Here is a 19,109-nt window from a genome sequence, read left to right as displayed (position 1 = left end):
CCCCGCGCGTGCGCGGCTCGGGGCGGGGGGACCGGCGGGGGGGGACCGGGGGCAGCGGGACCCTGCGGGGATACGGGGGACACCCGTGCGACAGGGGTACCCCGTGGATGGGGCACCGGTGGACGGCATCAGTGGGTGGCACAGAGGTGACAGTGGCAGCGAGTGACACCGGGGTGCTGCTGGCAGGCTGTCACCCCCGCCAGTGCCGTCCCCGGTGTCACACCAGGGTGACACAGCAGCCAGGGTCACTCCCCGGGCCGGGCTCTTCCCTGCTCTCATTTTAGGGTGTCCCTCCCCTCTGGAGCCCCTTGTGCCATCCCGTGCCCACCCAGTCGTGTCTTGGGGACACCCTAGCAGTCCCCATCCGGGGGGTGACAATAAATGGACCTACCTTAGAGGTGGGGGGAGCTCAGGGGCAGGTGCCAGCTGAGGGGACGCAGTGGTGGCCTTGCGAGGTCACCACTGGGGATGTGGGTTTGTCTGGGGACACTGTGGTGGCTTTGGGGTGTCACCGGTGGGAGCACTGGGCAATGCTGGGGACACTGGTGGCTGTGGGGTGTCACCACTGGACTCAGGGCCTCGGTGGTGACCCCGGGACGCTTGTAGGGACCTGTCCGGTGGCCGGGGCCCGGTGGCCGCGTGGCTCTGCCCGGTGGCCGTGGCTGTTTCCTACCATTAATCACCGCTAATTGGCTTTGCCCTGCCGGGCCCACGGCGGGGGGAGTTTGGAGGGGTCACGGGGGGTGTAAGAGGATTTCTCTGCTCCTTCCTCCGGCTCGGCCATCCCGGGGTCCCGCTCCCTGCCCGCCCGCTGCCCACCCGGCCCCGGCCCCATGCCACGCTCTCGCGGGGACAAGGGGACCCCCAAGGACACGGAGCCCCCGCAGAAGGGGAAAGGGGGGCACGAGGAGGGGGAGATACCCCCCAAAGCCCCCGAGGACGTCGGTGCCCCGGCCCCCAAGAATTCCTGCTCCGAGTCCCGGCACGGTGGCCACGGGCAGAAGAGTGGGAAGAAGAGTCCCGTGGACCCCCACGCTGCTGCCACCAAGACTTACTCTCCCTTCCTCAACACCGTCTTTGGCAAGGTGGGGACACCAGGAGGGGACATGGGGATGAGGGTGAGGATGGAGGAGCCCTGGAAATGGAGGGGATGTGGGGACAGTGGAGATGGAGACAGGGATAGTCCAGGACCCTGCAGATGGAGGGGACGAGGAGCATTTGAGACATGGGGACATAGTGGCAGTGGGGATGGGGACAGTGGGGCTGTTCCAGGACCCTGGCTATGGAAGGGACATGGGGAAAGTGGGGACGGGGGCAGGGACAGCCCAGGGCCCTGTAGATGAAGAGGGCATTGAGGCAGTCGGGATGGGCCTGGGGACAGCAGGATGGGGACAATGGGGATGTTCCAGAGCCCTGTGGATGGAGGGGCCATGGGGCCAGTGAAGATGGGATTGGGACACTCCAGGACCCTGGGGATGGAGGGGATGTTGGGCACTGGGGACATGGTTAGGGCCACTCTGGGTCACTGGGGATTAAAAGGACATAGGGACAGTGGGGACACACTCAGGGACACTCTGGGAGCCCAGGGATGGGGACATGGGGACAGTGGGAATGGGCTCAGGAACCTTCTGGAAACCTGGGGATGAAAGGGATATGGGGCATTGGGAACAGTCAGGGACACCCTGGGATCATGGGGATAGATGAGACATGGATGCTGGGAATACTCCAGGGCCCTGGGGACAGAGGGGACACACTGAGGGGACATCCTGGACAGGGGCAGCCAAGCTCTGTGTGGGTAAAAATGCTGCCTCCCCACCTCTGCAGTACAAACCCCTTCGGCAGCACCTGTGGCTACCCAGCACATCCCATCCAGAGCCTGGGGGTCCCGGGGTGGGACACCCCTGGGGTGGGTGACAGGAGGTGGGACATGGGGACCGGGGCAGGGCAGGTGGGAGGCGCAGGCACAGGGCAGGGCGGGGCTTTGCCTTCAATCCCATTAATCCTCTGCTGGAGTTAATTTTGGCCCGCGCTTAACAAAGGTGACACTGAGGTTTGGGGGCAAGGAGGGGGGATGGACATGGAGCAGGGTCTCATTCTGCTGTCACCCCCTCTGTGTGTCCCATGCAGGAGCGGGAGCTGTCACCGGAGGAGCTGGATGGTAAGGTGGGGGACACAGGCCTAGGGGAATGGGGGGGCACATCCTCATGGAGGGATCTGCCATGGGGACGTGGCCATGGAGGGGTGTCCCACATCCAAGAAAGGACCTGCCCCGGGGTGACACGTGTCTGTGTGACCCTCCTTGTCTGATCTCCCTGTCCCCACCTGTGGCCATGCCTAGAGCTGCTGGACGCCTTCAAGGAGTTTGACACGGACCAGGATGGCTACATCAGCTACAAGGACCTGGGCGAGTGCATGCGCACGCTGGGGTACATGCCCACCGAGATGGAGCTCATCGAGATCTCCCAGCACATCAAGATGAGGAGTGAGTGGGGTCGGGGCGCCGGGGAGGGGAGCAGGGAGTCGCTGGGGCGCTGAGGGTGTCCCCTTCCCGCCGCAGTGGGCGGCCGCGTGGACTTCGAAGACTTTGTGCAGATGATGGGCCCGAAGCTGCGGGAGGAGACGGCGCACATGGTGGGCGTGAGGGAGCTCAAGATCGCCTTCCGCGAGGTATGGCCACTGCCATGGGGACAGCAGGCATGGTGTCCCCTCCTCAGGGGCACCACATCCATGAGGGGACCACGAGCGTGGTGGGGACAGTGGCCCTGGAAAGATCCTGGTGGGGACAATGATGATGGTGGCATGGAGGGGATGGTGGTTGTGACAAGACCAAGGGAAGATGGTGACCTGGGGGGTGACCGAGGTGGGTGACCGATGGAGGGGACACTGACCATGGGAAGATGATGGGGGAGCAGTGATCATGGTGGTGATCACAGACATGGAGGGGACAGTGGCCATGAGGGAACAGTGTCCATGGGGTGACCACAGGCATGGAGAGAACAGTGACCAGGGGGGAATGATGACCATAGTGGTGACCACAAGCGCAGAGTGACCACTGGAGCTGGGGGGGTGCCAGTGGCCGTGGTGGGAGGGTGACCCCCACCCTGCAGTTCGACATGAACGGGGACGGGGAGATCAGTACGGCTGAGATGCGCGAGGCCATCGCAGCGCTGCTGGGAGAGCAGCTGAAGGCGCAGGAGGTGGACGAGATCCTGCAGGACGTGGATCTCAACGGGGACGGTCACGTGGACTTCGACGGTGAGGGGACCCCCCTTCCCCGGGGGGCCGCGGCAGGGGCTGAGCCTCGGGTCCCCTGACGTGGCCTCCTCGCCCCGCAGAGTTCGTGATGATGCTGTCGTCCCGGTAACGCAGACACCGGGCAGGAGGGGACTCCCGGATAACCCCTCCAAACCCCTTCTCAGACCCTCCCTGCCCGGCCAACCCACCCGAGAGCTCTGCCAACATCAGGGTTCAGAGGGAACAGCTGGAGCCGAGCGTCTGGGAATGGGGCAGGTGCGAGACCCCCGACCCCAAAAGCCACCGGCTGTGGTGGCAGAGCCAGCGGAGGCCGGGGACCCAATAAAGCCCTTTGGCCGGAGCTGGAGGAACGTGTCTGGTGGCTGGGGGGAGGGAAGTGGGGCCGGTGTCCCCCCCGACCCCGGGGGTGGGGGACAGCGGGGTCCCACGGGGACGAGGGGTGGGGGCTGCCGGAAGGCGTGGCTTCAGGGCCAGACCGCGCCCTCCCATTGGCTGGATCTGACCCGCTGCGATGAGCCGACCAATCAGCACGCTCCAATTCAAGGTGGGCGGGAAAACGCCAGCCCCCGGGAAGCCGCTCTAATCAACTGGCCAATCAGCGCGAGGGAGGGCAAGGGTTTGACCAATCAGCACGCGCCTCTCATGCCAGCTAGCCAATCAGAGGCCACGTACCATGGGGAAGGGCAGGGCATGGAGGGACCCGTGACACACGCAGGGCATCCCCACGATCCCTTGGGACATCCCCGCCCCAGGTGGTCCCAAGGCCATTCAGGACCTCCCCTCTTTGGATGCTCCCCCTCAGACCAGGTCCCTTGGAAGAGGTCAAGGGTCCTCCCAAAAAGTCACCCAGGGCGTCCCCAGCACCCCAAATCCAGTGGGGAACACAGGGGGACACAGGAGACACCCCTCAATCCCCCCCATCTGTCACAGGGCAGCAGAACCAGGGGAGTGGACAAGGTGGCTCCTGAAGAATCCCATGAACGGGGTTCAAGTCCCAGTTTGGGTGCTGCCACTCAAGATCCCTACAGGAGTAGGGGATTCCATCCCCCCCCCCAAATCAGTCGCAGGGAGGGGCTGGACCCTCGCCCTACCCCACAGAGCAGGCACAGCGTTGGGGCATTCACAGATTTTAATTTAGTTCTTTTTCTGGAGACAAAAAAAAAAAACCCAAAAAAAGAAAAAATAAAATAAAAAGGCATCAAACGCCCCCAGTTTCGGGTTCGGGGGTGCAGAGACTCCCCCACGGTGCATCTCCCCACCCCTGTAGTGTCTGGGGGTGCAGGGTCCCACTGCACCCTGGAGAGACCCCCCCAAAACCCAGGCCCTCCCCCTGCCCTAAACCTACAGGGAAGGCACCTCATGGGTGGTCCCGACATGCGGGGCCCACCCCGGGGAGGGTGGAGACCCCCCAAACTGGGGGCTGTGGGGGAGAAGGGGACCCCGATTGCTCTCTACATATATATAATATACACCTATAGAACAGGCTGGGGTGGGAGTCTGGCCCCCTCCAGACTCCAAAAGCACCCAAACTCCTGGGGGCGAAGGGGAATGGGAATAAAAGGGGAGGGGGGGAGACCAAGGCCAGCCTCGGGCTCGCCCCGCTGCGCCTTCCCCAGGGCCCCCCACCCCAGGGGCAGCCGTGCTCTCCACCCCAGGATGCCGAGGAGGTGGGTGGGATGAATGGACCCCCCCTGCTCCAGCACAGATTTGGGGGGGGGGGCTGTGTTGGCTCCTGCTCCCCAAGGTCAGTTTGGGTGGGCTAAGGCAAAGCCCGGCCGGCGCTCACGGCGAGGCGCGGGGACACACGGTTAAGACAGACGGACGGACGGGGGGATCCCGGCCTTCATCCCTCCCCCCCCGCCGCTCCTCCTCCTCCTCCTCCTCGCCGGGCTCAGAAAATATCTGGGCACAAGCTCCAGTCCTGCTTCTCCTTGCTCTCCCAGTAGCCCCCCTTGTAGATGTGCGCCAGCTCCTGGGTCACAGGGTCCTTCTTCCGCTCGAACCACAGCGGTTTGTAGGGATCGTAGGGTGTTCCTGGGGGGCACAGCGGGGTGAGGGCCTGGGGGGGACACTGAGGGGCAACATCCCTGTCTGACAGCCCCGCCTTACCGTCCTCGGTGGCGCGGGCAGCCTCGGCCTCGCGGCGCTTGCGAGAGAGCCGTTGTTTCTCCTCCAGCCGCTGCTTCTCGGCATTGGCCTCGTCCCACCTCCCGTTCTCCATGAGGCGCTGGTCCGGGCGCCGCCGGCTGTCCGTGGGGGCCGTCCCGCTCTCCGGCGCGTTCAGGGTCAGCGCCAGCTCCGAGAAGTAATACATGTTCTCTGCATACTTCCTAAGGCACGGCAAGGAATGGGACTCAGCGCCGGCCCCACAGCCCAGCTCCCAGGGCTGCCTCATTCCCATTTTCCCCACTCACGGGAGAGGGTTCCGCTTCCACAGCAGCACCCGGCTGTCCTCGGCCTCGTGGGCTCGTGGCCGCGCCTCAGCTCCGTTGTCCCCTGTTCCCACCTGGACCTTGTAGCAATCCATCTTCTCGTCCCACGTGCCCAGCAGGGCAAAATGCACCTTTCCCGAGGGGTCCATCACCTCCCCGGTCACCTGGCGGGAGAGGGGACAGCCTGGATTAGGACACACCACAGTCACGAGCAGCCCAGGGTATCCCATGGCTCCATGTCCCTACCTTCCTTGCCACATCCCGGGAGAAGTAGCTGTAAGGGACAAACTTGAGGATGCACTTGTCCCCTGTCTTGTGGTTGACGATCTCAATCTCACCTGACTGTGGAGGGGAAAAGATAGTCAGACCCACCCATGCCCCATTCCCCAGGGATCCACGCTTCCATACAGCTCCCATCCGTGACTTCCCACCTGGTCTATCCAGAGCTTCCCCACTATGATGTTGTGCACGGTGGTTGTCACCTTTTTCCACGTGTAGTGGTGGCCGGAGGAGTGGAAGACGCAGTGGATGGTACCTGAGGGAAGGAGACTGTGCTGGGAACCACAACTGAAGCCTCAGGCGGTCCCAAAAATCCCACACACTCCTGGGGGGCTCACCCAGAGGCATGATGGAGAGGTATTTCCCTCGGAATTTGCTGGTGATTTTGATTTCTTGGCGCAGCGTCCAGCCATTCTTGGAGTCGGCATGGTGGGCAGCGGCTGGCGGGTGGTGGCTCACCTGGACACGGGATTGGGGACAGCTCAGTGCTGGCCATCCCAATGGCCCAGGAAAGGCTGGGAGAGAGGAGCCGGCCACACCTGCTCGCAGAGGGAGCGGTATCCATTCTCCTCCAGGCGATCCAGCTCGAAGGTTTCCCCCAGGAGTGGGTTGAAGGGTTTGCTGGTGCGGAAGACCGTGGTGGAGTAGGAGGACACGGTGAAAGCGGCCACGTAGCACAGCTGCTCCAGGGAGCTCTCGCACCGCGCTGCCCGATCCAGGAGCTCGTGGTATTCCAGGTCCTCCGTCAGCCGCTGCAGCATGGACAGCGGCTCATTGAAATTCACCTGGAAGAGGGAACGGGTCAAAAAAAGGGGGTTCTGCAGTGCCCCGCACCCACCCGCCGGCTGCATCTGTGCTCACTGGCATGGGAATCTTGGACAGCTCCTTCCCGATGCAGTTCTTCATGATGCTCCAGAGGTTGAGGCTGTAGTTGGGTTTGTAGGGAATGCGGGTTCTCTTCTCCTTCTTGGTGTCTTCAACCTGGTGCTTGTACTAGGGAGAGGGGAGACAAAGGCTGTTATATCCCTGTGACCCCCCCAAAACACTTCCATGGGAATTTGGGCACCCCCAAGCCATAAACCCCCATCCCACCTGCTCATCCAGGCTGATGTCACTGCTGGTGCCGCTGATGTTGCTCCCAGTTCTCCTGGGAAGGGGGGAAAGGGGGTGAACATTCCTGAGCAGGGCAGAACAGCAAGGGGATCCCCCTCTCCCCCAAAACTCACTTGTGGCCCATGACATCAGGCATGGGGAAGATCTCTGGGGCGTCAAAAAACTCATTGTTGTCATCATCCTCATCACTCAGGTCACCTTTGGCAGGGCAGCACAGATCTGGGAAAGGGGAGAGGGCTGGTGAGGAAAGGATATCATTCCCAGTTTCCTGCCAAAGGCTCCCCTGTCACCATCAGCAAGGCGAGGGGGTCACACCCTACCCCAGATCTGAGGGGTGTTGGATAAGGCTCAGAGGAGCCAGTCTGGACCCTGTTGTGGATGCCAGAATCACCTGGCTACACAGGTGAGCTGGGACAGACACATCCCTCGGGATCAGCAGAGTGAGAGAAGCTGAGTCTGGCTCAGAAAATCCCGGGAAGCATCTCAGAGACACTTGGGCACAGCACTTGTCCCTCCCCACCTTTTCCAGAGCCTCCAGTGCCGGGCGTGCCGGCAGGGAGCACCGTGGCCCCCCGGAAAGCCCTTTCCAGGTGGTTGTGCTGCTTGGCCAGCTGCTCCAGCGTCTCCTCCAGCCGAATCCGCTGATCCCGCTCCTGCTGCAGCGACTTCTGCCACTTCTTCCCGTGTGTTTGTGCCAGGAGCATGAAATCCCGGCAGGCCTGCGGGGAAACAGCGCTCAGCATGGAAGTGGGGGCTTTTCCCACTGTGGAATCCTCGGGATGGGGACTCACATTGATCATGGCGTTGGAGGTGATGCGGAAGAGCGTGGCCCGCTCGTTGACCTGCTTGATCTTATCCGTGCTCTCCGCAGGGAGCCGCAGGGCCTCGAGCTCGCTGAGGGAGCGCTGCAGGGCCGTGCCGTGCTTGGCGATCAGGTCGTTGCAGGTGCTCAGGTCCTCCACTTTGCTGGATAAAATCCGCAGGGTGTTCTGCAGCTCCGTCTTGTCCGTCTGCGACACAGACTCGTCGCCGGAGTCGTCTGCAGGTGGGAAGGGACAGGGAGTGTGGGATTGTCATGTTCATGCCAGGAGCTGGTGGGGAGGCTGCTAGGAAGGGCACAGGGGGATCCCCAAATCCCTGAGGGCTCCCAAACACTGACGGTCCATCTCTGTGCATGCTGGGCTGTTGGGGTCACACGTGCATGGACATGGCCCTCCCCTTCCAAACCTTGCTGGAGATGCTGGGATGCTGCCCATGGCACTGGGATCCTGCCCTGGGGGCACTGGGTCTGTGAGGAACTCGAAGCCCGCCCTAAAGGCACTGATGCTGCCCTGTGATCCTGCCCTGGGGTCACTGGGAGCGTGCTTGGGGGCACTGGGATCCTGTGCCCTGTGGGGCTGGGATTCTTTGGGCATTGGGATCCTGCCCTCAGTTCTGTGAGGCACTAGGATCCTGTGGAACACTAATATCCTGCCCTGGGTCCTGTAGGGCTCTGGGAACATGGCCCGGGGTCTGTGCAGGCCTGAGATCCCACTCCGAGGACACTGATCCTACTCTGGGCACTGGGATTTCACCCTGAGTGCACCATGACCTTGCCATGGATCCAGGAATTCTGTACCTGACTCCTCCAGCATCTTGACAGCCTTGGCCTTCGCGAGCTCGAGGGCGGTGACCCAGCGCTGCCGCTCCACCTCGGAGCTGGCCTTGAGGTGGTAGGTCTGGGCTCCGCCGTTGGAGATTATGAAATTGCAGGAATCCTCCACGGTGATGTTGGCTGTGGCCAGGTTGATGGTGCCACGGCACGTGTGGCCCATCTCCGCCTTGGATCTGCACGGGAAGGCCGTGGTGAAGGAAGGACAGGGCTGGGATCCCCGGGATGTGCCCTCGGGGGGCCGCGCAGGGGGCTCGGCATTCCCAGTCTGGCAGCCAGGGCTATTAATAGGGAGGGTTTGCTGGCACCAGAGCAGGGCCAAGCCTGGGGATGTCGCTTTGGGGGGACAAGTCCACAGCCCCCTTGAGCGGCCTCAGGGATCCTGGAGCCTCAGGGATCCGGTGCTTCCCGGATCCTGGCAGGGCCCCGGACGAGGGTGAAGTCCCAGAGACGCCACGCCAGGCTGGCACTCCCCTTCCACGTCAGCGGGTGACAGAGGTGACATCCAGCCGGGCCACCCCCAGCCCAATCACCCCCAGCCCGGTGCCCCCCCGTTGTCGGCGGTGTAACCGGAGCTGGCAGCTGCCGAAGGCTCCGGTTCCTCATCAATAATGGAGGGACAGGGCCACCCCCACGCCCGGGCTCAGGTGTCCCCGCGGGTGACAACACACGAGGCCAGCGGGAAGAGCCGCTGGGAGGGACAGCGGGATCCGGGAGCTGCGGGAGGCTGAGGGGGCTGCAGACCCCCGCCCCCACCTGCCCTCAAATACCCACGGGGACAGGGATGTGACAATCCCGGGGACAACCCGGAGGTGACAACCATGGGGACAGGGGTGTGACAACCGCCCCCCTCTCCTGCTGGCACAGAGGGGCGACGGAGAGCAGGCTAACGACCTCCCCTCGGCCAAGTGCGGCCCCGGTGACCGGGAGGTGACATCCCCGGTGACATGGAGGTGACAACCGTGGAGACAGGGAGGTCAGCCGCCCTCCTTCCCAGCTGGCACCGGGGCACCGAACGCTCCCCAGCTCGGTGCGGGGGGCCCACACCGGCTTCCCTCCCGCCGCGGGGGCTCAGCCCGGCCCCAAGGTCACGGGGGGCCCGGGGGGCGGCGGGGCGGGTCCCGGTGCGTACCGGTAGTAGCTGAGCAGCCCATTGCTGAGCACGAACCAGCGGCGCTGGTATCCCTTGATGTAGTTGGTCCACTTGAAGAGCCAACCCTCGCGGGCCGAGCCGGGACCGGCCCCGCCGCCGCCCGCGCCGGCTCCGCCGCCCGCCGACGTTGTCGGTGCCGCCGGCGCCGCCCTCGGGGCCGGGGGCCCGCCGCCCCCCGCCCCCCGGGGGGGCCGGGCCGGGGGGGGGCCGGGGGCCGCGGGCAGGGCCGCGGGGCCCGGGGGCGCGGCCGGGCCGGGTCCCGCGCCCGCCGCACGCAGCTCCGCCATCGCCGCCGCCGCCACCGCCCCGCCGCGTTGCCGTCACTCGCCCCGCCCACGTCCGCGTCCCATTGGCGGTCAGAGCGCTGGCGGGGCGGTTCGCGCGTTGCGATTGGTCAAGGGCGGACACCTCGGCTGTCAATCAGGCCGGGAGCCAATGGGCGGGGGAGCGTCGCGCCGCGCGTGCTGACGCCTAGCGGTGAGTCACCCGCCAGCGATTGGCTGAGGGGCGGGACCTCGCGACACGCGCGTTACCATTGGCTGAGGCGTAGCCACGCCCGCTACCCTCTGCCCACGGAGGCAATCCCGGGGCTCGCGGGTTCGAGACCCCCGAGGGGACAGAGCGGGGACAAGGCCGGGACATTGCGGGGTCGCGCAGGGCGGGGCTCGGGCCAGAGAAGGAGAGGCCAGGCTGGCAGCCGTATACAATTCATCTTTATTTACAATACCCTATAAAAATGTAAATTTAGAAACTTTATTCTCATTAACCAGAACCAAAGACTGGAAGGGATGGGGAAGAAAAAAAACAAACAAAAAAAATTACCGCAAGCAAATGAAATTAAGAAAACAAGCAGTAAAATGGGGGAGGGGAGGAAGGAAAAAAAAACCAAAACAAAAAAGCAGGAAAAAAGAAATAAAATAAAATAATAAATGAACTTTCCACTTGATCTGTCAGAGGAAAAAGACAGGGAAGGAGCCGGGAGCAGCGGAAGGGGGGCTGGTTAATGCCAGGAAGAATTCCGGGGTGAAAAATCCCTATATGTGCAAATCTCATGGGTTTTTTTTTTATTTTTAAAAGAAAAAAAAAAAAAAAAAAGGTAAAATTATCCCCCAACCACCACCACCACCTTCCCAAGGAGCAGCACAGCTGAATCCACCTGGATCCTATCCAGAGGGGACAGACCCGGCTGTGCCTCCTCACCCCGGAGATGCTGGGGCTGATCCCAGGGGGAGGGAAGGAGCCGAATTTTGGGAAGACGAGGCGAGTGTGCGAAACAGGTGTGTGAAGTGTGGGGAAGGGCAGGAAGCAGAGCTCAGTGCTTGTGGGAAGGGTTGGAGAAGGAGCAGGGAAGGAGCGGGGAACCCCTGGCCAAGGATGTGGAGCAAGGGGCTCCCCACTTCCCAGGATCCTCAGTAGTGTGTGTGTGTGGTGTGTGTGTGTGTGTGTTTGGGGGGAAGCAGCAGTTTTTGGGGGTGCAGAGGGAGTCGGGGGGAAATTGGGAGCAGCAGGGAAAGGCAGCACTTTGTATGAGAGGGGGGAGCAGCCAAACAACCCCCTCTTCCTGCTGATCCAGGGACTGGAGGGCAGATGTGCCCCATGTGCCAGGCCAGGTGTCGGGGGAAGTGTGGGGTGAACCGTGTGCCCTCCATTCATCCATCCTTCCTTCCTTCCATCCATCCTTCCTCGGGAACATTCCGGTGGTGGCGAGGAGCCACGGAGATCTACCGGATCCCCTGCACTAAGCTGGAAACAGGGAACAACAGTGGTGGGGTAAGAGGGAGGCAGTGATTCCCCTCTCCCCAAGCTGCTTTTCCCCACTCCAATCCTCCTCCAGCTGCACCCCCACCTCCGGTTTCCCCCTTCTCCAGGTCCCCTGTTGGAACAGGGCCACATTCCCATGGGAAAAGAGGGCTGGCACTCACTGCAATTTTGTCTCCAGCAGGTTCAACTTCTGCTGGTCAACATAGCGAGAGAAGAGGGAGATCAAGTTGGAGGGGATGGACATGGGCTTTGCCAAAGCTCCCTGAGGGATCCGCAGGAGCTCCCGGGTCGCCATCAGCATCAGCTCTGTCCTGCCGGAAAAACAGGAGAAGGGAGCAGTGAGAGGCATGGGGTTCCAGAAGCCTGGAAGCTACATTTTTCTCCCCAAGGGGCTGGGAATGTGGTGACATTCCAGGCAGGAAAATGCCAGCCCAGGACAGGGACTCACCATTGGTTGTCCTGCATCAGCTCCGTGTTTGTGTCTGAGCTCTGCAATTCCTCCCCTCGGCTCAGAACCAGGTACAGCAGGGACAGACCAAACTGTGGGAACACGGAGGGGATCAGTTCCCTCCAAGCACTCCTTGGGAAAATCGGACAACCCTCAACACTTCCAAACCCTCCTGGAATGCTGCCACAGGCGGGAAGATCTCTGGCTGCCTTCGCAGGAGGAGGAGGAAGAAAAGACCACAGACCACTGCCAGCCCAGGAGCACTGGAGCAACATTCCCACCCCAAATTCCAGGACTGGAGCATGAAGTACAGCGGGACAGACCCAGAAAATGCTGCCAGGCTGAAGCATAGCCCGGGGCTACCTCAGGCCATTAATTAATGTGCCAGACACCCTTGTTAAAGAGTGAGGGGAACACCCCAGTGCTGAGAGGCTGCTGGGGCAATTCCCAAGCCTGGGAAGGGGTGGGGATGAGGAGCACCTTGTTTTGGAGCACAGCAGTGAGGTGCAGGTTGGTGGGAGCGGCGGCGCTCTGAGGTAGGTTCGTGAGCTGCTGCACAAGGCTGGTGACTGTTCCCAAGGGAAGGTGGTAGAGGACATGGGAAAAGGGCCTCAAGAGGCAGGGAAGCACCTGTGGAGACAGGAACACAGTTGGGAGCTCAACACACTTCCCTGTGCCTGGTTGGAATTGCAAACAGCTTCTCCCACACAGCCCCCCCAAACCTCTGGCACCCTCCCAGGAACTGCCATCCTGAAGACACACGGAGCCCTTTCAGTCTCTGGAGCCTCACCTCATCCTGAGCATCCTTCTTGATGAGGAAGGGCAGGTTCCTGGCCGTGGCCATGAGCACGTCGGCCGCTTGCTCTGGAGCCAGGAAGGGGAGGATCCGGGCCACCAGGCGCTTTCCTTTCCGGATGCACATGATCTGCATGAAGTGGTCATCACTCGGCCTGAGGAGGGAGGGAGAAAGGCGTCAGCCTTCAACTGGGAGCATCCCAGGGTTATCCCATACTGGGATCTGCCCCAGCACCAGATGGAAAACACCCATGCCTCAAAAAACATCCCTGAGGAGAGCAAAACTACACAGGAATGACATCCCTAAATCAGCCCTGCCAGTCGGAAGGGATGGAAATTGTGACTTTGTAACCAAAGTGAGGGTAAAATGGATAAAAAAAAGGTTACTTCAGCTCCCTGCAAGAGTCAAACAGATCCACAGAAAACTGGTTTCTGTGGTCCCAGAGTGTTGGAGCTCCCAAATCCCGCTCACCTGTCCTGCCCAGGTGCCTTCCCCCTCAGATTGTCATACATGTCACAGATCTTCTGCTTCCTTTCTCCCATCAGGGCTGGCCGCTCCCCTTCCAGGCTCAGGAGGTAGCGGCGCTCATAGTCCTCCACGTCCAGGAGGAGGCTGTACGTCTGCAGGAAGCATGGATCACTCAGGAAATCATGGAATGGGTTGGGTTGGCCCACTTTTTATCCCACCATGGACCTCTGAGGGTCGGGATGATCCCCTTCAAACTCACCTTCTCGATGGTGACAAGGGTCTGTCGCCTCTTATCCCGGACCTGCTTCTCCTTTGTCTCCTGCCAGGGAGGGAAGAGGGAATCAGGGCCGTGGGAAGCAGCCACAGGGCTGTGTTGGAAAGGAGGAAGGCCAGGAACTCACATCATCCTCGCTGCGGGACGTCACCACGGCGTCGATCATCTTCCGGGGGTTGTTGACACTGGAGACGGTGAGCTTTCCTAGCGAGCCCTCAAACTGCACTGCAGGAAGGAGGGAGCAGGGAAGCCGAGGGATGAGCCCCTGCAATCCCTGGATAAAAGGAGCCCTGGGGCTGCTGGAGGGCTTTACCTGGCTTGTAGGTGTGCTCCAGCTTGGCCACCTGTGGGGTGATGAGTTTAGTGCGCTCCTTCTTGGGACCATCACCGTGCACTTCCTCAGCTGCTGCCAACTTCTCCAGCTTCTGGAAGTAATTCTGAGGCAGGGAGAGGAAAGGTTGAGAGCCTTCTCCCAAAAAACCATTGACCATCTCCTTCTCCTCAGCTCCACTGTCTTCTCAACATCATCATTTAAGCCACAGCAGAGTCCATCCTCCTCTCCCATTCCTCAGGATGAGATAGATTGAGGCTCCTCCTTAACCCTCTCTCAGGACAATGACAAATCCGCTCTCCTTGTGGGGTTCCCAGTCCTTCCCAGCACATCCCAGTTAGCCTGCCTTGCTCCACTAGCACTGTGCTGGGGCCCTCCCCACCCCATCCACCCCATTTCACAATGGCAGAGCTTTGCTGACTCACATCCTGCATCAGTTCCTCTTCTCTGCTGGGACCAGCTCACCCACAGATCCCAGAAAAACTCTGCCACCTCACGAGAGGTGGACTCAGCAGCCACAGCTCTTCCATTCCATTCAATCTCCCAAGGACCATCCCAGACTCTCTCCCTGGGAACCCTCAAACAGTCCCCCAACCACCACATTGCTTCACCTGCTCCAAGTCTGGCTTTTCCCAGCACTGTCTGACAATCCCCCATTCCTGAAATGGAAAAAAGCAGGAGCACTCTCTCCCTATCCACCTTCTCCACTGCACTCCTTGGATTCCCACAGGATTCACCACCACCATTCCCAGTCGGACCAAAGTCAGCCTTTCCCTGCCCAAGGATCTCAAGATCTTGAGTTTTCCATTTAGCATCTCCCTTGTCTCATTCCAAGGGTTTTATCCTGGCTCTGTCACACTTCTGATGGAGAGGAGCTGCTCTCCTGTTATCCCAGACCTATGAGATTGGTGTATCCCAACATCTCCTCACTCCTGGAAATCTCGCCCAAGGAGTCAGCTCTTCCCAAGGATGCTGATCCCACTCTGTCCCTCTGCCTTCCTCTTCCAGGAAGAAAGCAATCCACTGGATCTCTCTCTGCACCCCATTCCCACCCAATACCCAACGGACAAGGGGAAGATCCTGCTCCCAAGTACCTGATAATAATAATCATCCAGGTAGGGATCAGTGCTCTGCAGCTGCATCATCTGGATCTTGGACACCCAGTCCTTTTCCCGCTGCAGCATGAGGTTGGCATAGGGATCCTTACGGATCTGCTCCTGATGGCTGCTCCGGTGGCCCCCTCGGTCCCCCCCGGAGCCGTTGAGGCTCCGGTGCTGGCTGGCAGGAGAAGAAGGGCACCCGTGAGCACACCGGAGCTACAGGAAGGGACAGAGAGGGGGGACAGGTGACCCCAGAAGCAGGACACGTCCCCGTGCCACGCGGCCCCGTCCCTGTCCCCGCACTCACTTTCGGTTCTGCTGCTGCCGCTGATGCAGGAGCCGGCGGTGCTGGGGGTGCAAATGGGTCGTGTCCGGCCGGAACATCTGGGTCTGCGGCCTGGGGAGAGCGGGAATTGTCAGGGATGGATGCAGGGAGCGGTTGGAATGCTGGGACAAGGACAGCACCGACCTCAGGTTCTGCAGGTGGGATCCGGGGCCTGGAGGGTGCGGAAGCTGCGAGGGGGGTGGGGCAGGGGGAGCCCCGAAAAAGGCACGGAACCCACCGGCTGGGGACATCATCTGCCCAACTCTGCCCTGGAGCAGCTTGGGATTCACGGAGGGCAGCGGGCTCCCCACCAGCCCGGACACCCGGGCAAACTGGCTGGGGGACATTCGGCCGGCCTGGAGGGGCAGAGAGGACACCTGGAGTCAGCCGGGTGGGAAAAGGATCTGGGATGGCTGGCAAGAGCCATGGAGAGCCAAGTCCCAGTGCCAGGAGGAAAAGTGGGATAAAGCACAGGAAGGAGCTTTACCTGGGCTCCTCCAAGCAGCTGGGCTCTCTGCAGGTGCGTGAGAACGGGAGGAACACTGTGGGGGAACGGGTGGCCCAGGAGGGAGGAATTCTGGGGAAAAAGTTGGGAAAAGGGACCCCAGTCACAGACCACGATTGGCAGATGGGACAAATCCCAGGAAGGCCAGGCTCTGTGGGGTGGGGATGAGCCACAGGAACACAGGGAGGGACCTGGTCATCAATCCCCAGAAAAAAGGTGGAGAGAAAGCTGGATACCGGAACATTGCAGAGCTGGTTGGGGGACATCCTCTCTCCATAGGGAGTGGGATAACGCTGCTGCATGGTAGCTCGGATGTGGACAGGCTTGGGACACAGGATCTGGGAAGAGGCAAGTGGAACAGTCACTCACTCCCCTGGGAAGCAGCTTACACCCCTGGGAGCAGTGGGAAGTTGGGAAGTGAGGAGGTACCTGCTGGTTGAAGTTTGGGATGGCGGCCTGTTTCGGGGGGGTGCCGATGGGAACAGCCCGGACCGGGGGGCTGCCGATGATGGGGGACGAGGAGCGCCGGGGCAGCGCCCGCTCCGATGGATCCCGCTCTTCATCCCGAGCCTGCAGAGGCCTCTGGGGAAGGGCATAATCCAGCACGGACACGGGCGGCATCTCCTGTGGGAGGAATGGGAGGAACACCCCCATTCCCTGAGAGTCACAGGCTGGGACAAGGAGGAGGGTCAGTGTCCCCACTTCCTACTGTCAGCTCTCCATGTCCCACTGTGCTTCCCTGGGATCTCCACGTGACGCTGGGCATTCCCGAAGCCGTGACTGCCAAGAGCATCCCGTTTGGGATAACAGGGCGTGGGGTGGGAATTCTGGGTCACCTCCCAGCCCGGCAGTGCCAGGAGAGAGTTGGGAGAGGATTGGACACGCAGCACTTCAAAGCCTGACTCTTAATGAAACCACAACACAAAAATCCTCTGCCTCCAGGCATCAACATTCCCAGATCCTGCGGGGAGCCCTGAAATCCCTCAGACATCACCAGGCATCCCAGAACAGCAAAAATCTGCCATCTCAGCCCTCCAGGGTCCAATGGGGGGACAGAGGGTGACAGCTATGAGGGTCCCCCACAAGCCACGGATCCAGCTGGAGGGAAGCGGGACACTCCACTATCTCAGGAACAGTTTATTCCACCCAGCTGGTTGCCACGGGCATTTGGGATCACCAGGGAAGAGCCCCCTGCCCTACCTGAGCGAGGAGCGGCCCCCGGATGCGCCGCAGCACAGCTGAACTGTCCCAGATGCTGGAATTCAGCCCTCCAGGCTGCTGTAGAGCACAAGGAGAGTCAGGATGGCGCAGCGAGATCCATCCTCACATCCCCCGGGATCCCCCAGCCCATTCCCACCTGTGGGGGGTCCCTGGTGTGCACGGCCTGCATGATGGCCGGGTCCTCCAGCTCGCTGTCGATGACAAGTCGCGTGAGCCGCTCGGCCAGCGCGTCCTCAGGGTCACCCAGAACATCCCCGTCATTCCCAACGGGACCGTCTGGCTCCCGGCTCGACCCGGCCTTGTCCTCCAGCTCCGCCAGCCGCTCGTGGGCCTCCTGCCAGTCATCATCTGCGAGGGGGCACAGGGTGAGGGACGTGGGCCCGGGGGGATCTGTGGGCTCAGGGACATCTGGGGGTGATGCTCAGGGTCTCACCGACGGCCCCGGCCCCAAAGGTGTCATCGTTGAACTGGTCGATGTCTTCATCCTCCTCCCCCAGGGCCTGGAAGGCATCTTCATCCTCGTCCAGCGGGCAGTCCTCCAGGGACTGGGACAGCCGGGGATGAGGTCAGCCCCACTGTACCTCCCTGATGACCCCCCAGCCCATTATATCTATACAATAATGCCCTCAACCAGCGATACCTCCCCCAGCCCCATTATCCATCCCGGAAATCCCCCCAACTCATTATTCCTATGCAGTGACTCCCCCAACCCGTTACATCTCCCCAGTGACCCCTCCAGACCTAGAGAGTCACCCCTCCCGTTATACGCTCCCCCAGCCCGTTATAGTTCCCCAGTGACCCCAGACTCCTTCTGCCACCCTGGAGCTCCCTCCCAGCCCCTCAGACCCCCTCAGGGACCGCCCTCCCCAACTCCTTTTACCTCCCCCGCACCAGCCCGTTATACACCCCCCACCCTGTTACACCGCCCCAGTGCCGTCCCGGCGCGTTTCTCCCGCAGGCCCCGCGGGGCCCCGCCCGCTCTGGCCCCCCCCGGCTCCTCCCCGGCTCCTCCCCGCTCACCGGGTACCGGAACATGGCGGCGCCGGCGCCCCCCGCCCGCAGGCTCCGCGCCGCCCGACCAGGCCCCGGGCCCCGCCGCGCATGCGCCGCCGCGGGCGCAGCCGCATGACGTCATCTGCCGCAACCTCCCCGTGCCACGCCCGCCGGCGCGCGATGGGGCGGAGCCAACGAGGGCCACGCCCAACGGAGACCACGCCCCTCTTGTGTGTTTCTTAAAGAGGTAGCGTCCCTTTTTCTACCCCCCACAGCTGTGACAGCCGCATGTCCCCTGCGCGCAGCCGTGCCCCCCAGTGCCATCCATGCCCGATGTCACTCCATCCATAGCTCCCGCAGTGCCCGCCCAGCCCTGTCCCCAGCTGTGTCCCATCCACAGTCATGTTCCCCAGCTGTGTTCTCTGTCCCCAGCTGTGTCCCATCCACAGTCATGTTCCCCAGCTGTGTTCTCTGTCCCCAGCTGTGTCTCCCCCAGCCGTGACCCCTGTTCCCAGTCACGACCCTCACTTGTGTCCGCTAATTGCAGCCATGTCCTCAAGCTCTCCCCTGTGCCTGCTCATGTCCCGTCTCCAGTGTCCCCCCAGCTGTGTCTTGAATCCATGGCTGTGTCCCGCCCCCAGCTGTGTCCCCAGCTGTGACCCCTATCCACAGCCTCGTCCCACCGAGTGGTGCCCCCTGAACCCAGCCACGTGCCCAGCTGTGACCCACACCCATAGCCGTGTCCCCAGCGATGTTCCCCCAGCCGCGTTCCCTGTCCCCAGCCGTCCTCCCGCTGCAAGCCACACGTGGCAGGGGGTGACACGTTCTCACCGTGTGACCCCCGTGGGGCATCAGCTTCCTCATCGCCTCCAAACCCACATCCTCCCCCACCTCTGTCACCTCCCGGGGTGCCCGGGGGCCACCCCCAGCTACCGTCTGTAGCGGGTCCGCTGTCACCGGGTGTCCCAGGTGAAGGGGCGGCTCCAGTTCGTCCCTCCCCTCGG

The 19,109-nt window shown here is 62.0% G+C and overlaps 3 protein-coding genes across 8 annotated transcripts; 1 reads left to right on the top strand and 2 right to left on the bottom strand.

Annotated features, from left to right (window-relative positions):
* The first annotated feature begins 41 nt into the window (after nt 1-41).
* CABP4 (calcium binding protein 4) lies at nt 42-3,595 on the top strand. Its single transcript, XM_005528953.3, has 6 exons — nt 42-1,085; nt 2,128-2,158; nt 2,339-2,482; nt 2,558-2,667; nt 3,108-3,255; nt 3,336-3,595. Exons 1-6 carry the CDS (start codon nt 834-836, stop codon nt 3,362-3,364), a joined length of 714 nt encoding a protein of 237 aa, XP_005529010.1. The 5' UTR covers nt 42-833; the 3' UTR covers nt 3,365-3,595.
* Nucleotides 3,596-4,366: 771 nt separating this feature from the next.
* Nucleotides 4,367-10,170, bottom strand: OSBP (oxysterol binding protein). 2 transcript variants are annotated; one of them, XM_088058203.1, is made up of 14 exons: nt 9,863-10,170; nt 8,698-8,906; nt 7,871-8,118; nt 7,600-7,798; nt 7,193-7,298; nt 7,059-7,113; nt 6,828-6,959; nt 6,506-6,751; nt 6,305-6,425; nt 6,119-6,222; nt 5,934-6,029; nt 5,670-5,851; nt 5,365-5,585; nt 4,367-5,289 (listed from the first exon to the last, which is right to left on the bottom strand). In XM_088058203.1, the coding sequence occupies exons 1-14, from the start codon at nt 10,168-10,170 to the stop codon at nt 5,147-5,149; spliced, it is 2,370 nt and encodes a 789-aa protein (XP_087914329.1). In that variant the 3' UTR covers nt 4,367-5,146. The 2 variants fall into 2 exon arrangements, with proteins under 2 accessions (XP_087914329.1, XP_005529011.2); XM_005528954.3 differs by having other exon boundaries at nt 4,367-5,585.
* A 409-nt stretch (nt 10,171-10,579) lies between these two features.
* On the bottom strand, nt 10,580-19,037 carry PATL1 (PAT1 homolog 1, processing body mRNA decay factor). 5 transcript variants are annotated; one of them, XM_014257834.2, is made up of 19 exons: nt 18,937-19,037; nt 17,546-17,657; nt 17,249-17,460; nt 17,092-17,166; nt 16,321-16,515; nt 16,128-16,229; nt 15,874-15,963; nt 15,531-15,742; nt 15,369-15,458; nt 15,056-15,239; nt 13,944-14,067; nt 13,758-13,855; nt 13,616-13,675; nt 13,360-13,508; nt 12,883-13,042; nt 12,573-12,722; nt 12,093-12,184; nt 11,806-11,955; nt 10,580-11,626 (listed from the first exon to the last, which is right to left on the bottom strand). In XM_014257834.2, exons 1-19 carry the CDS (start codon nt 18,967-18,969, stop codon nt 11,605-11,607), a joined length of 2,310 nt encoding a protein of 769 aa, XP_014113309.1. In that variant the 5' UTR covers nt 18,970-19,037; the 3' UTR covers nt 10,580-11,604. The 5 variants fall into 5 exon arrangements, with proteins under 5 accessions (XP_014113309.1, XP_014113307.1, XP_014113310.1 ...); XM_014257832.2 differs by having other exon boundaries at nt 17,092-17,169; nt 18,937-19,036; XM_014257835.2 differs by lacking the exon at nt 18,937-19,037 and adding an exon at nt 18,133-18,207 and having other exon boundaries at nt 17,092-17,169.
* Nucleotides 19,038-19,109: the final 72 nt, after the last annotated feature.

The sequence above is a fragment of the Pseudopodoces humilis genome, chromosome 7, assembly GCF_049639895.1.
Source record: "Pseudopodoces humilis isolate 2021_Gansu_Grassland_sample_001 chromosome 7, ASM4963989v1, whole genome shotgun sequence".
Taxonomy (NCBI): domain Eukaryota; kingdom Metazoa; phylum Chordata; class Aves; order Passeriformes; family Paridae; genus Pseudopodoces; species Pseudopodoces humilis.
This window is presented reverse-complemented; position numbering and strand designations above follow the sequence as displayed.